At 46.7% G+C, this 13,181-nt stretch overlaps 1 protein-coding gene across 7 annotated transcripts in view; it reads left to right on the forward strand.

Moving 5' to 3' along the window:
- Positions 1 to 4,262: 4,262 nt before the first annotated feature.
- Positions 4,263 to 13,181, forward strand: part of GRID2 (glutamate ionotropic receptor delta type subunit 2) — a 792,384-nt gene continuing 783,465 nt past the window's right edge. For all 7 annotated transcript variants that reach the window (XR_014171606.1, XR_014171607.1, XM_081924868.1 and 4 more), the window contains exon 1: positions 4,263 to 5,266. Coding sequence is in view for 5 of the 7 variants with exons in the window: in XM_081924868.1 (XP_081780994.1) it covers positions 5,179 to 5,266 (88 nt within the window). In the remaining 2 variants the exon portion in view is untranslated. The remainder of the gene's footprint in view (positions 5,267 to 13,181) is intronic.

Consider the following 13,181-nt stretch of genomic DNA (forward strand, 5'->3'; position numbering starts at 1 on the left):
AACGACTCCAGACAAAAAAGTTTCTTGGGTATTTATATTTAGTAAAGTTATTGCCTAGTGGATTTTCTTCCTATATACATAGAATGGTAAGGCTGCTCTCATGCTGCAGTTCACATGGCTGCCAACTGGGGGCCATGCCAATTCCAGCATGATGACAAAATGGCAGGTAGGTAGAGCAAGCAGGCGGCCCAAGCAAGTTGTTAAATGAAGGTGGAGATGCGCCTGAGAGCAATTTGTCATAGTGCTCTCTGAAGCATCTACCCTCTTTCAGAACAGGCTAGGGGCAAGCTGTGACGGGAGAGGGTGGGGTGAGCTGTGAGGGGCAGGTGACGAGTGGGACGAGATATAAAAGAAGGAGGTGGTCGGGCTTTTTAGACATTCTTTAGCATTTCTGTGGGTGTGAGATTTTGTTGTGTGCTAGCTGAGAGTGGGGTGGTCCCCTCACCCTTGTTTCCAGTATAAATGTTTCTCTAAAACTGTGCAGCCTCCCCAGCTGCCTGCACTTCCTGGTCTGAGAAAATCTCACGGGAATAGCTTATGATGTGTCTTCTGTGCTTTAACAGAAGGGCAAGCACCTGCAATGGCTGCAGAGCACAGACCGCTGGTGAGATGGTTTGTAGAATGAAAGGAAAGGCGTACACTCCTGGACACCACAAAAGTAAAGTAAGCACACACAGAGAGAGAGACTAGCACTCCACTATGGCTTGTATTTTTAATATAGGACATCATGTATAATTGCTACTTTTAGTTTTGCTAGCTGTAGTGTTCCAAAGCATGGTCTGAGGGCACACAGCATAGAAGAAAGGAAGGATAAAATGAACCAAATAATTATTAATCTGAAATGTTTATATAAATAATAATGATTCATTATTAAAATAAAGAACTTCTGCCAACATTATTTCCATCTGACTTGAGGTGATTTTAAGGATTTGTCTCAGAAATGTGCCAGCCAACCCTACCTCCGCGGTCAACTCAAAGTACTCAAAGTATGTGTGTGTGTGTGTGTGTGTGTGTGTAGGCAAAGGATGGGTAAGACTGTGATTTAAACAAGTAACCATTTTCCATTGGAAAATTCAGGTCACATCTGCAGTAAATTTGGTGGTCTTAGCTAAGTGCCTGCCAAAAGTATAATTCTACCATAAAGGTCTCTGAATAAGGGGAGATCAAGAAAAGGACACTGGAAAAACAGGTGCCTGCATGGCACTGGAAGGAACTGCACTGCTGTTGTTTGCAGGTGTGCTATTTACCCAATCTGTTCAAGGCTTTGTGTGCTGAATTTCTGCTTAGAACAAGGCACTGCCCCTACCAACCATAGCCAGTTCCTCCCTGCTTACCTAGGGGTGGCACTGCCTGCCAGCTTCTTCCTCAGTAACCCAGTGTTCATAGGCTCAAAGAATTGGGGAGTTGGAAGGGACCATGTAACCCCCTGTAATGCAGGAGTAATCTTTCGCCCAATGTGGGGTTCAAACCCCTGACTCTGAGATTAAGAGTCTCATGCTTTACTCACTAAACTATCCCAGCAGCTAATCAGGGAAGTGGATGGAGGCATAGCTAGAACTAGTTGGCGCTGACTGTCATTGGCTCTGGTTCCACCCGCTGTGGGCCTCCTGCTTTCTGCCGTTCCAGTCTCAATGAGAACCAGCCACCACTAGTTTTGGAATGACGAAGCATGAGGAGATCTAGGGTGGCTCCCAGAATTAAACGTTTTCCAACATAACTCTGTCCAGTTGTTCAGACAAATGAATGCTTATATTTACATGGAGGGGGGTCACACAAGCTGGATCCTCCCCTGCTGCCAGCCCATCCTCCAGGTTGTCCATCAGTTGAGGACAGAGGGGAAGTTTGCCAAACTCATACAAGCTGCCTCCATGAGTTGGAACCCTGAATGCACCATAAACAGTCCTTCCTGTTCTTTGGTCCTCCCAATGTACCAACAGGAGTGATGCTATGTCATGAATCCATATTTCTCCCCTCTAAGAAGGCCATAGCAGATGACCTCAGCACACTGCACTGTTCCCATTGTGGCATTTTACAGATAGAAGAAGGGGGAAGGTTGCTTGTCGCAGAAAAGCTCATCCCACATTAAAAAGTGAACTTTAACTTTTGCCACCTTATCTTAACCATCTCCTAACCCCCACTGAGGGACACAGATGGCACTGTGGGTTAAACCACACAGCCTAGGACTTCCCGATCAGAAGGTTGGCGGTTCGAATCCCTGCAATGGAGTGAGCTCCCATTGCTCGCTCCCTGCTCCTGCCAACCTAGCAGTTCGAAAGCACAAAGTGCAAGTAGATAAATAGGTACTGCTCTGGTGGGAAGGTAAACGGTGTTTCTGTGCGCTGCTCTGGTTCGCCAGAAGTGGCTTAGTCATGCTGACCACATGACCCGGAAGCTGTATGCCGGCTCCCTTGGCCAATAAAGCGAGATGAGCGCCGCAACCCCAGTTGGCCATGACTGGACCTAATGGTCAGTGTTCCCTTTACCTTTACCCCCCACTGAAGATTACTAAGATTTGTTCTCATCGCTTCCCTTCAAGTTGTACAGGTCTATACGTGAAGGATTCCTTAAGGTCCAGAATCCAGAATGATAAATTAGCTCCTGCACATTTTATACAGATCTGTGCCCTTTCCCCCCAGATACATATGGCCATTAAATATTGGCTTCTGACACCATGCTGTTGAAACTTATAGGGCACGGGTGTCAAACACAAGGCCCGTGGGCCGAATCCAGCCCGCCAGACCTCGTCATGTGGCCCGTGTAGCTGCCGACAGTCGCCAGCCTTCACCTTTTATTCTCGCTTTTTTTTTTTTTACACAAGAAAGCAGCCTCTTCAGCGCATGCACGGCAGCCTACAAGTCAGAGAACGTTTGCCCTCTAGCAGCGCCGGCCGTTCTACAGGAAACCTCCACTTTACATGCATTCAGGAAACCTCCACTTGTTTTTATATTGAGCACATGCCATCCTGTGATGTGACAGATCCAACGGCTGCCTGAACCCTTCTCTCCTGTACTGTAAGTCCTACAAATACAACCGGCCCTTTGAGGGTGACCAAACTGCTGATGCGGCCCCCGATGAATTTGAGTTATAGGGTATACCAGACTGAAATCTAAACAAGAGCTTTATTATCTCTCTTGAAGAACAAGAAACTCCGCCCAGCTACAACTAAGTCTTGTGCCACCTAGTGACTAAGCCATGTAATGACACTGTCCCCATAGGGACTGCTGACATATGGGGGATTGTGTTTCTCCCCCTCTTCCCTGCTTTGGAGTCTAAACTAGAAAAGTAGCTTAACTAATACCCTTCCATGTCACACAAACAGCAGCCAGGGGTTATTCAGGCTACCATTTTATGATGGAAAAACCACTGCTTTCCTCCTTCCTAGAATCACACGACCCCCTTCCTCCCTGGAGTAATTTCCCAGCCTTGAGATTCAATTGTGAACAAAACCCCATCAAAAACGTCGATAATTAAGTGCATATTAATAGCACTCTGGAGCCTTATTTTTATTCTCCTCCCTTCGGAATCAGCTGTCCTGGATACTTCCCCCTCCTTCCCACCCCGCTCCGGCTCCGCATCTTGAAGCCCAGCCCCTGATTCACTTTCCAAAGACTCCCAACTTGAGCTCTGCGGTGGAAGTTGCAAGGTTAAACGTGTCGAGAGGCGGAAGCCAACGCGCTCTAAACTAGGGCCAAAGAAATGCCCAGGGTCCTTCATCCCAGCCAAAAGAACCCCCCACTTCGGTGCCTTCTCGCCTTCGGACTGAAGTGATTCCCCCCCCCCACCTGAAATATGCTTTTCACACCCATTGAAGATCCCTGTCACCGGCCCCCTACCACAGACCAGCTTAGCAGGCGGCGCTGAAGCTATTCTAACGTTGCTTCTCCCTCATACACCAGATAGGGGGAGAAAGTGGTTGTTAGGAAGCCTGCCTCTCGGTTCTTCCCCTCTATTCCTCCTCTCTGGCTGATAGCACTCTCCTCTCTCTCTCTCCTAGGTGATCCATTTCTAAGCAACGTGCTAGCTAGCGGCGGAGCTGCCAACAGCTAGGGGACTCTCTCTCTCTGCATCCCACCAACCAAGCAAGCTCCAAACCGCCTCCTCGGCTGCTGCTGCTGCTTCTACTGCAGAAGACCATCTTCACAAGTCCCGGGGCTGCCGCTGTTTGGCTTCCTGGCTGCATCCAGCTCTCCGTGGAACTGCTATCTCGGCTGACCACGTTGGAGAGCCGTTTTCGCAGCGGTCGCTCTCTTCACTCCCCGCACCAACCAGCTGCAGGGGGGAAGCAAAAAAAGCGATCAATTGCTTCTCCCCCTCCCCACCCCCTTTCTTTTGGTGGAGCAGGAAGAAGATCGAGATCTAGTTCTGCATTCCCAGCTGCATTGCCTTGAAGTTCACTTTGGGTGGTTTTGGGTTTTTTTTTTTTAAAAAAAATCATCGTCATCATTATTTTTTTTGGAGGGAAGCTTGGAGACGAAGAGCGCTCTCCTTCGCCACACACACACACTTTGCAAGGATCTAGTCCCTCGCCTGGGAGATTGGAAAGAAAAGCTGCAGTTATTATATATATTTTAAAATTGTTTTATTCCCCCCCCCCTCCTTCTCTCTCGAGCACCGGCTGGCTGGCTGGCTGTGGGGGGCACTGGAAGGGTCCGTCGGTTTGCCGGTTGCAAGTTGCCCCACTGGAGAGGCGGTGGGGACCTGGCCTTGCGGATCGCTCCGAAGGAAAACAACCCTATATATTTAAAAGATACACCATTGAAACATAACAATAAAAAGGCTGAGGATGGTGTGATCGACACAGGGACACGCCGAACTGCTTCCCGATTGACATCTCTGGCGGCGGCGGTGATGTGCTGGATGGATTTGCTGCAGCAACTCCCCACAACTCTGGTGATGCCCGGCCGCCCCCCGAAGTGACGCGGGGCTCGTTGCGAGAGGCTCCCCAACCAGCCTGGGATCGGCTCCCTCTTGCAGCTTTTTCCTTTGCCCCTGAAATTTTTTTTTTCCCTTTGGAGGATCCAACCGGGATTTAGAGGCTCCTCAAACTCTCGTCTCTCTTTTCTTGGGCTCCCTTCGTCCTTGTCGCTGGTGTGATCGCTAACCTCCTGCCCCCCTCCTTACTACTACCCCCCGTTTCCCGAACCAACCACTCCTCCCCGCTTGCCCGAAGCGCAGGAGATGGAAGTTTTCCCCCTCGCTTTGCTCGTGTCCGTGTGCTGGACCGGAACCTGGGAAGCGGCGCTGGCAGATTCGATCATCCACATCGGTAAGGCGCGCCGGAGCTGCGACTGCAACGGGCTTACTTCGCAGCCTTTCCCCGCTTTCCTCGCCAGCCTCCAGCTGCCCCGGGCAGTATTTCTCTCTCCCCCGCTTCCTCTTACTGAACGAAATAATAACCGCCCCCATAATCGGCTACGTTTCGTTTGCTGCATGGGTTTTCTAGATTTGAGCGCGAATATCTGTGTTGGGGAGTTTGCGGGCGGGGGGGGGAGCTTATTTTCTAGTCCCCTCTACAAATGAAGGTAAACAACCAGAGTTTGCTTTTTGCATAGTGTGTGTGTGTGTGTGTGTGCAGCTAGCTCGTCCTCTCGAGCACAAATCCCTCGCCCCAGGCTTCCCGCCGCTGCTAGCGGGGAAAGCCTGAAACGCCCCCCCCCCAATGTATTATAAAGCTTGCAAACCTGCACCGCACACACACGCACACTGGCCCCACGTTGCAACACAACGTACGTCCGCCCCCTTCCCCTCCCCCCCCCCGTACGGAGGAACAGGTGGTTTGGCAACGTGCGCTCTTCCACTTGGCCAAGCAGATCTTCGCGAAAGGGGAGGGGACTGAGCGCCGTGGGGCTCAACCTCCCTCCAAACGGGGGGAGGCAGTAATAGCGTCCAGTCTCTCTCTCTTTCTCTGCCCCCCCCCCCCAGCCAGGAAGCCCGCGACGCGGGAGGATCGTGGGCTCTGTAAAGGTTTATACGTTGACAGGGCCTCCCCCGCGCGCCCCACGGCCACCCTCTCCAGTGCTGGATGGATGGTGGTGTCCCCTCTTCCCTTTTTTTTGGGGGGGGGAGGAAAAAGGCAGCCGGAGAGCCAGCCCCGCTTCGCGTGCCTTCTCTCCAGCAAAGAGCGTTGATTGGATGCAGCAGGGGAAGGGTTAAAGGAGCCGCGGCTTTCCCCTTTCCCCGCGCTCCCCCGAAGCTGCTTTTGGGCCCCACCTATTGGCAGCCGCGTTGACGGCCACACGGGGACTCGAGCGCGCGAGGAGGATGAGGGGCATCGCGGTGCTTCTGATTCACAGAGCTCTTTCTGCAGGGAGAGCGAGCCTGAAGCTCCCATTTGCCAACCACTGGAGGGGGTGGGGAGAGAGAGAGGAAGGCACAGGAAATAACTCCATCCCTCGCTTGTTCAGAATCCTTGCAAAAAAAAGGAAAAGAGAAAAATCATCTGGCCAGGGCTTTCCCCCATCACCATCAAACCGAGAGCATCCTCCAACTCTCTATCCCCATTCCCCTGCTTAAAATTTAAAAAATGCATCCGTGGGGGATGTTTTGCTTAGCAAAAAATAAAATAAAATGTGTTGGGGAGGAGGAAGGAGTCTCTCTGTGTGTGCGCCCGCGTTTGCTGGACTGCTTTGTAAGCAGCGCACGCAGGCAGAGAGAGCATGGAACGAGCAGGCTGCTTTGGCTCGCAAGAAGATAAGCGATCCAAACGTACTGGGGGTGGGGGAAGCCTCAGAGTCCCCCTGCTGGCTGGATGCGGAGCAGGGGGACAGAGAGCAGGCGCGCTGCTTTCAGGTAGCAGCAGAGTCGAAAGTCTTGCCTCTCTTCGCTCACACTCCTCCTTCCCTCCCCCGCGCTCCAAAATGTGCACATCCTGTGCTAGAAAGGTACAAATAGAGATCGTTCCCTGCTGTTCTGGGGCTAATGCCAAGTAGTCCCCCCCACCCCCAATAAATAAATAAAAACCACACAACTTGGTGTCTACCGGGGCTTCATCGTTTGAGAGATGCTCGTTTGTAAACATGTCTGCCAGCCCTTGATTGTAATGCGATGTTTGAGGGAAGAGGATCAAGGCTGAGAAATCCCTGCTTTCGAGTGTGTGTGTGTGTGTGTGTGTGTGTGAGAGAGAGAGAGAGAGAGAGAGAGAGAGAGAGAGAGAGAGAGAGAGAGAGAGAGAGAGAGAGAGAGAGAGAGACCTCTCGCGCTATAGGATTTGGGCAAATTCTGGAGTGTAAGTTAGCTTAGAGTTTCTAAGGCAAGAGACCTCTGTAGGAGTGTAGGAGTCCTTGCTTGAGTCTCTGAATATCATAGGAGGGATTGAAGGTTAGCAGCGTCAGACATCCTTTAGAAAAGAGGCAGAGTATGGTTTGTTCACAGCGTTTAAAAGGGGGGGGGAGTAAATAATTTACTTGAAATGGTGGCTTGGGGGACAAGAGTTTGGGCTTTGTTACAACCAGGTGAAGTTGCAGCCTTCTCTGTCTATGGTGAAAGGTTTTGGAGCCGTTCTTGTATTCCAGAACAATTATTTTCACCAGTGAATAGTTGGTTTGTGAGGTGTGCTGGGGGGAGAGACTCCCAGAGCAAACCCTTTTCTTTCTTCTTTGAGCAAACAGTTCCATGCACTGTTGCACTGTGGTTTTGCATCAAACAGCCCCTTCTCCCCCCTCTCTTCACATTAATTGCTATTTATGTTTGCTGGATGCCCACTTTAATTATTTATCGCTGGCAAATACAGCACTGTGTAATTTATTTTTATTTCCCCCCCCTTCTCTCTCTGGCTTTCTTGTAAGTGCCATTGGTGGTTACAAGCAGCAACAAAAGTACATTTGCTTAGAAAGGGGAGGGGGGGGAATCCAAAGTGGCTTCTCAGACAATTAATTTCACTTGGAAAGACAATTAGTACATTTGACAAGGGGATTAGCTTTTTTTTATGGATGGCTTTATGTTGCCATGAAGCTGGCAAATTGATAATTGTCATCCAGAGCTCTCAATCTTTCTCTCCACCCCCTCCCTTCAATTTCCTGCAGGGTATGGAAAATAAGTAGCCAGGAAACAAACAACAATTTCGTGTTAAATTGGGTCAGCAGCTAAATGCAGCAATTCTTCCAAAAGTGTAGAATTCATCGCTAGTTTCCAGGTCTAAAAATCTTGTGAGCTATATGTCTCTGGTGTCTTCCCACCCCCCACCCCTTGCACAAACTCCTACCTAACAGAAGAGCAAGAAAGAAGAACTCTTTTTGTTCATTTAAAATTTCGGGAGAGGGTTTACAGAGAGGGTGAAAATCAACGTTAGAATCACAGTGTTTCCAAATGAGGGTTTGCAAAGACAATGAGGGAAATGAAAGTTAAACATTCCCTTGGGGGGGAAATATTGAAGCAGCAGGTATAACAGATGTTCTGAATTCAACGAGGAAAAGACTGATGATTCCTCAATGTAATCACACTTCTAAAGTGTGCAAAAAAATAATAGTTCAGTGTATCATACAGAGAAAAATGTGTGTGTGTGTGAGTGAGAGAGAGAGAGAAAGAGAGAGAGAGAGATAGGGTGAAAGTAACAGGGAATTCTCCAATATCAATGTAACTTGCATGTATTTCTCATCCATTTACCCAACTATGTATTTATATTTATACAGTTATTATGTAGGTTACCTGTTTAGAATAGGTATCTATGATAACAAACTCATCTCTTTGCCAGCCACCAGAATGGAAGCTAAGTGTTAGTAACAGAATATAGATGCTATCTCCCCTCGCAAATCATACTCCTCTAATTAATATAATTATTCTGGTTATATTGAAGGGAATCCATGTTGCAGGCTATGTATTTCTGAGCATTGAGAGGGTTTATATAGTTGTATGTGTTTCTGCTGACTTGAACATTACAGAGGGGAGCAGGTAGTTCAGGAGGACTACATTAAGCATGCTTATGAAATTGCTAAAAACAATCACCTCCACTGGAGGTTTTTGGTTTTTTTGTGTTTTTTGTTTGAAGCATGCACACTGAGGAAGAAGGGGTTCACTCTCTCATTTCTGACATTCTGAAACTATGCAGTTCTGCATTATGCTGCTTCCTTGAGCCTATGCATTGATTGAATAATTTCATCAGACTCACATTACTTGATTGCTTAGAAGTTTCCTAATGATCTGTATGCTGTAGGAAGAACTCAAAAGCCGTGAGCGGAATGGCAATGATATTGTGTTTTATGAGGCTATTCAAAAAGTCGCTCTGATTTATGCAGCTCAAAAGCTCTGAAGTCTTTGAGATTAGCCACGCTGCCTGCTATTTTCTTCGTACATTGCTTGTCCTATACTCTTCACTCCCTAAACACAACAGGAGTTGAGAACACTGCTTTAATTAAGCAGGGATTAGCTGGCATTTCCACCCAAGTGCACAATTTATGTATGGCTCATAGCGGGTCTCATGTTCTAGTATATTTAGTGATATGTGAGTGTCCGTTGATTTTGACCTCTAAGTCCTCCAATGAGAAGAGTGTGTGTGTGTGTTTCCATATAGGTGAAAAAAGATGAATGCATTTTCCAGGATAAACATTTTTTTTTCTTCAGATCAGCAAGTGCTGCAATGGCATGACCTCCACTCAACTGAAAGGGAGATTTTGTGTGAATCTTCTACAAGCCCCATTCCAACAAATGGAGGATATACAGTGGTGGTACATCGTGGGTTACATTATCAGCCTCTAACCTTCTCATTAGCTTTGTTTGCCTGTAAGATTTACAGCACTTGTCCTGTGCACCTTTACTCCGAGCAAGGTCCCATTGAGATCAATGAGATTTGCTCACAATTGTGTAAAGGATTGCAGCGTTATTACTAAAATACTAGCACATTACTGTACTAGCATAGCCTTACAATGCTGTGCGTTACTACTAAAATACCAGGAAAACTAGGATGGCCTTCTCAAAAAGAAGTCATGACAGGTGAATATAATTTATTTGAGTTACAAGCTTGGTGGACAAAGTCCCCAATGATATTCTGATGGAGAAGCTGGTAAAACATGGACTGGATGAGGTCACTGTGAGGTGGATTTATTATTTGTTTGTTTGTAACCAGATTTGTAGCTGGTTGACTGACTCACAGCCAAACTAGGACAACTTACTTTCCAAGCCTTACAATTCTGATCTTTGGCTACATTTACATGCAGTGCACATTTCTTGATCCCAAGATGTCCTGGCTAATAGGTAACATGTCTCTTTGGGTCCCAGACAAAGCAATTTGTGGTCGACTCTAATCATCCTCTGTTCTATTTATGTAATTTGGATTTGCTAGCCCACTTGGTTTGAGGGATCAAGTACATTAATTACTATCCATTTCCTTGCACATGCTCTGTACCTTTAAGTCTTGTAACAAGAGGCTTTCCCTGCAAAGGGAGACAGTCAATCCACAATTTACAGCATAAAGACCCATTTAAGTGAATGACTGATACCTTTGCTGGAAGCCAGTAATTTGCAGGGCTGAACCTGCCATGTAGCAAGTTGATGTGACCAGCTTCAGGGAGCATCATGTGGTGTGGGATAGATGAAGGCAGGAATTTATGTCTGGTTGGTGCTGCAAGACTTCTTAAAGTGTTGTCCTTAGAATGGGAGGTGGGCATTTGGACTTTGCTTCAAGCAGCAAGACTGTATTGTGCACTGCAGGCAACTGGACTCACATTACTCTTTTTGAAGGTGCTCAGAGTTTAGTGTATCAATAAATCCTCACCAGTTACCTCTATTTTAAATACATAACATTGTCCATTGGGGCTCCTGGCCTCAGAGTCTGAAGGTGGAACCTAGCTTAGTGAGCTACCATGGACAGCGTACACCAAGTAATCTGAGTGCTTGTTCAGTGCTGAAGGTAATAAAGGCATTCAACATTGAGAACTAGTGTGGTACAGTGGTTAGAGTGTCAGTCTCGGACCTGGGAGACCATGGTTCGAATCACCATTCAGCCATGAAGATCACTGAGTGACCTTGGGCTAATCACTCACTCTCAGTCTAACCTACCTCACAAGGTTGCTGTGAGAATGAAACAGGGATGAGAACTATACGTGCACTTAAAAACTCCTTGGAGGAACGGTGGGACATAAATTAAATAAGCAAACATTGGCCCTTTGGATTGTCTGGCAGCATGAAGTCTTTGGATTGGCAAGGCCTGGCACAAATACTAGAAAACTGACCTTTTATTAGTTGCGTTTACACCTCACATTTCTTCCAAGGTAGCACGTGTGGTTTGTCTCCCTCCATTTTGCCCTCAGGACTATCAAGTAATGGAGGCTAAGCTGAGAGATAGTGACTGGCTAGGTGGAAATTTGACATTACGTTCTCTCCAGTTCTGGAACAACACTAGCTTCTATAGCACATTGTCTTCTTGATCTCCAGCTTCCAGCCTGTGAGCCTGGTAATCCTTCAGGTTATACCATGGCCCTTATGTGGCCCCCTGACATTTCCCTGGTTTCAGTAATGGCTTGTAGACAATCCTTCGGTTGCTATTCTCCCTTATCTTCCACATATTCCTAAGCGATGCTGGAAATAGCAACATGCTGAAGAGAGATTTGTCATATTAATAGTTATTTGAGAGCTAATGGTTGTTGAAGGGAGAACCTGTTGCATTTTATTTGGAGCAGAAACAATAGGTTTCAGTCCATTCTCAGTTAAATTTCTTTCCATGATATTATGCACTACATGACTACAGAACATATGTATAATTTGTTTAATAAATGGAATAAGCAGACCCTGTTCTCTGTAGTGCCATTCTTTGTTCATCATTCCACATCATTGCTCTTTTTGTGTTGCTGATAAGTTGTCTTACAGTAGCAAGCCAATCCAATGGAAAGATAATCTATTAATTTAATTACAGCCATAACAGAGTGTGCAATTACTCTTCTAGAACAGCTAGAATGGAGTGATTCAGATGTATATTTACAGTATTAACCCAAATTTCTTAAATGACCTTCTAGTGCCAACTTGGAAAGTGGTGTGTGAAAAGACAGGAGATGGGGATGTAAATTAACCAACTTTTTCTTACTCCTTTCATTGCTGAGTGGCTACACTTCTCTGGATGGTTATGAAGTAACCTTGCAAACCAATGGATGTTGTGCAGTGCTTAGAGTGTTGGATTAGGGCAAGGGTCAGCAAACTTTTTCAGCAGGGGGCCTGTCCACTGTCGCTCAGACCTTGTGGGGGGCCAGACTATATTTTGGGGGGGAAATAATGAATGAATTCCTATGCCCCACAAATAACCCAGAGATGCATTTTAAATAAAAGGACACATTCTACTCATGTAAAAACACCAGGCAGGCCCCACAAATAACTCAGAGATGCATTTTAAATAAAAGGACACATTCTACTCATGTAAAAACATGCTGATTCCCAGACTGTCCATGGGCTGGAATCAGAAGGTGATTGTGCTGGATCTGGCCCCTGGGCCTTGGTTTGCCTACCCATGGATTAGGGTCTGAGAGACCAGCATTCAAGTCCCCACTGCAATTTCAAGTGATAATATGCATGTGTGAATGGACAGATCTAATACCATGGATAGATCTTCCATAACATAGCATCTGAAATACAATGCTTCTCAATGGAGACAATTTGCACATGTAGCTGCCAGTCATCAGCCATTGAGAAAATAAGTGGTCTGCACATATGTGTGAACAAAGTCTGGAACTATCTGAATTCTCAGGAACTGGCATGATTATGGCATTGCTCTTAATAAAAAGCAAAGAGATGGAGGCTTATAGGAGCTAGTGAACCTGGCCACGTGGTTGGCAATGATTGCGCTTCTATTTAAATGTCACAGAAGGACCAAAATAGCATCTGAGCCTGGTAGACAAATATAGCTGCAGGCTGTGCCTTTTAGATGATGGATATCAGGAGAGAAACCCCATCATTGTAGTAATGTTCTGCAGTTTTGTCAGGATGAAAATTAGAGAAGTTGAATCCATCTTGTTTATCTTGTCTGAAGTAATAACTAGCTGAAGATGGGCCAATTCATATAAACCAAAACAAACGAACAAAATCTTCACATAACATGCCCTGGGTGTCCTTGGGGGATGCTTTTCGCATAGGGAATGTCATGTGTGACCTGGGCAATTAATCAGTGCAGCCATAGCTTTCTGGTGGTGATTTCTGCAATTGTGACAGCATATTTTCCAGCTGTGACTATCACAAGAAGGTCTTCTGAGTAGGTGCTGTCAGAA

Source organism: Podarcis melisellensis, assembly GCF_964234715.1.
Source record: "Podarcis melisellensis genome assembly, chromosome: 9".
NCBI classification, from domain to species: Eukaryota; Metazoa; Chordata; class Lepidosauria; order Squamata; family Lacertidae; genus Podarcis; species Podarcis melisellensis.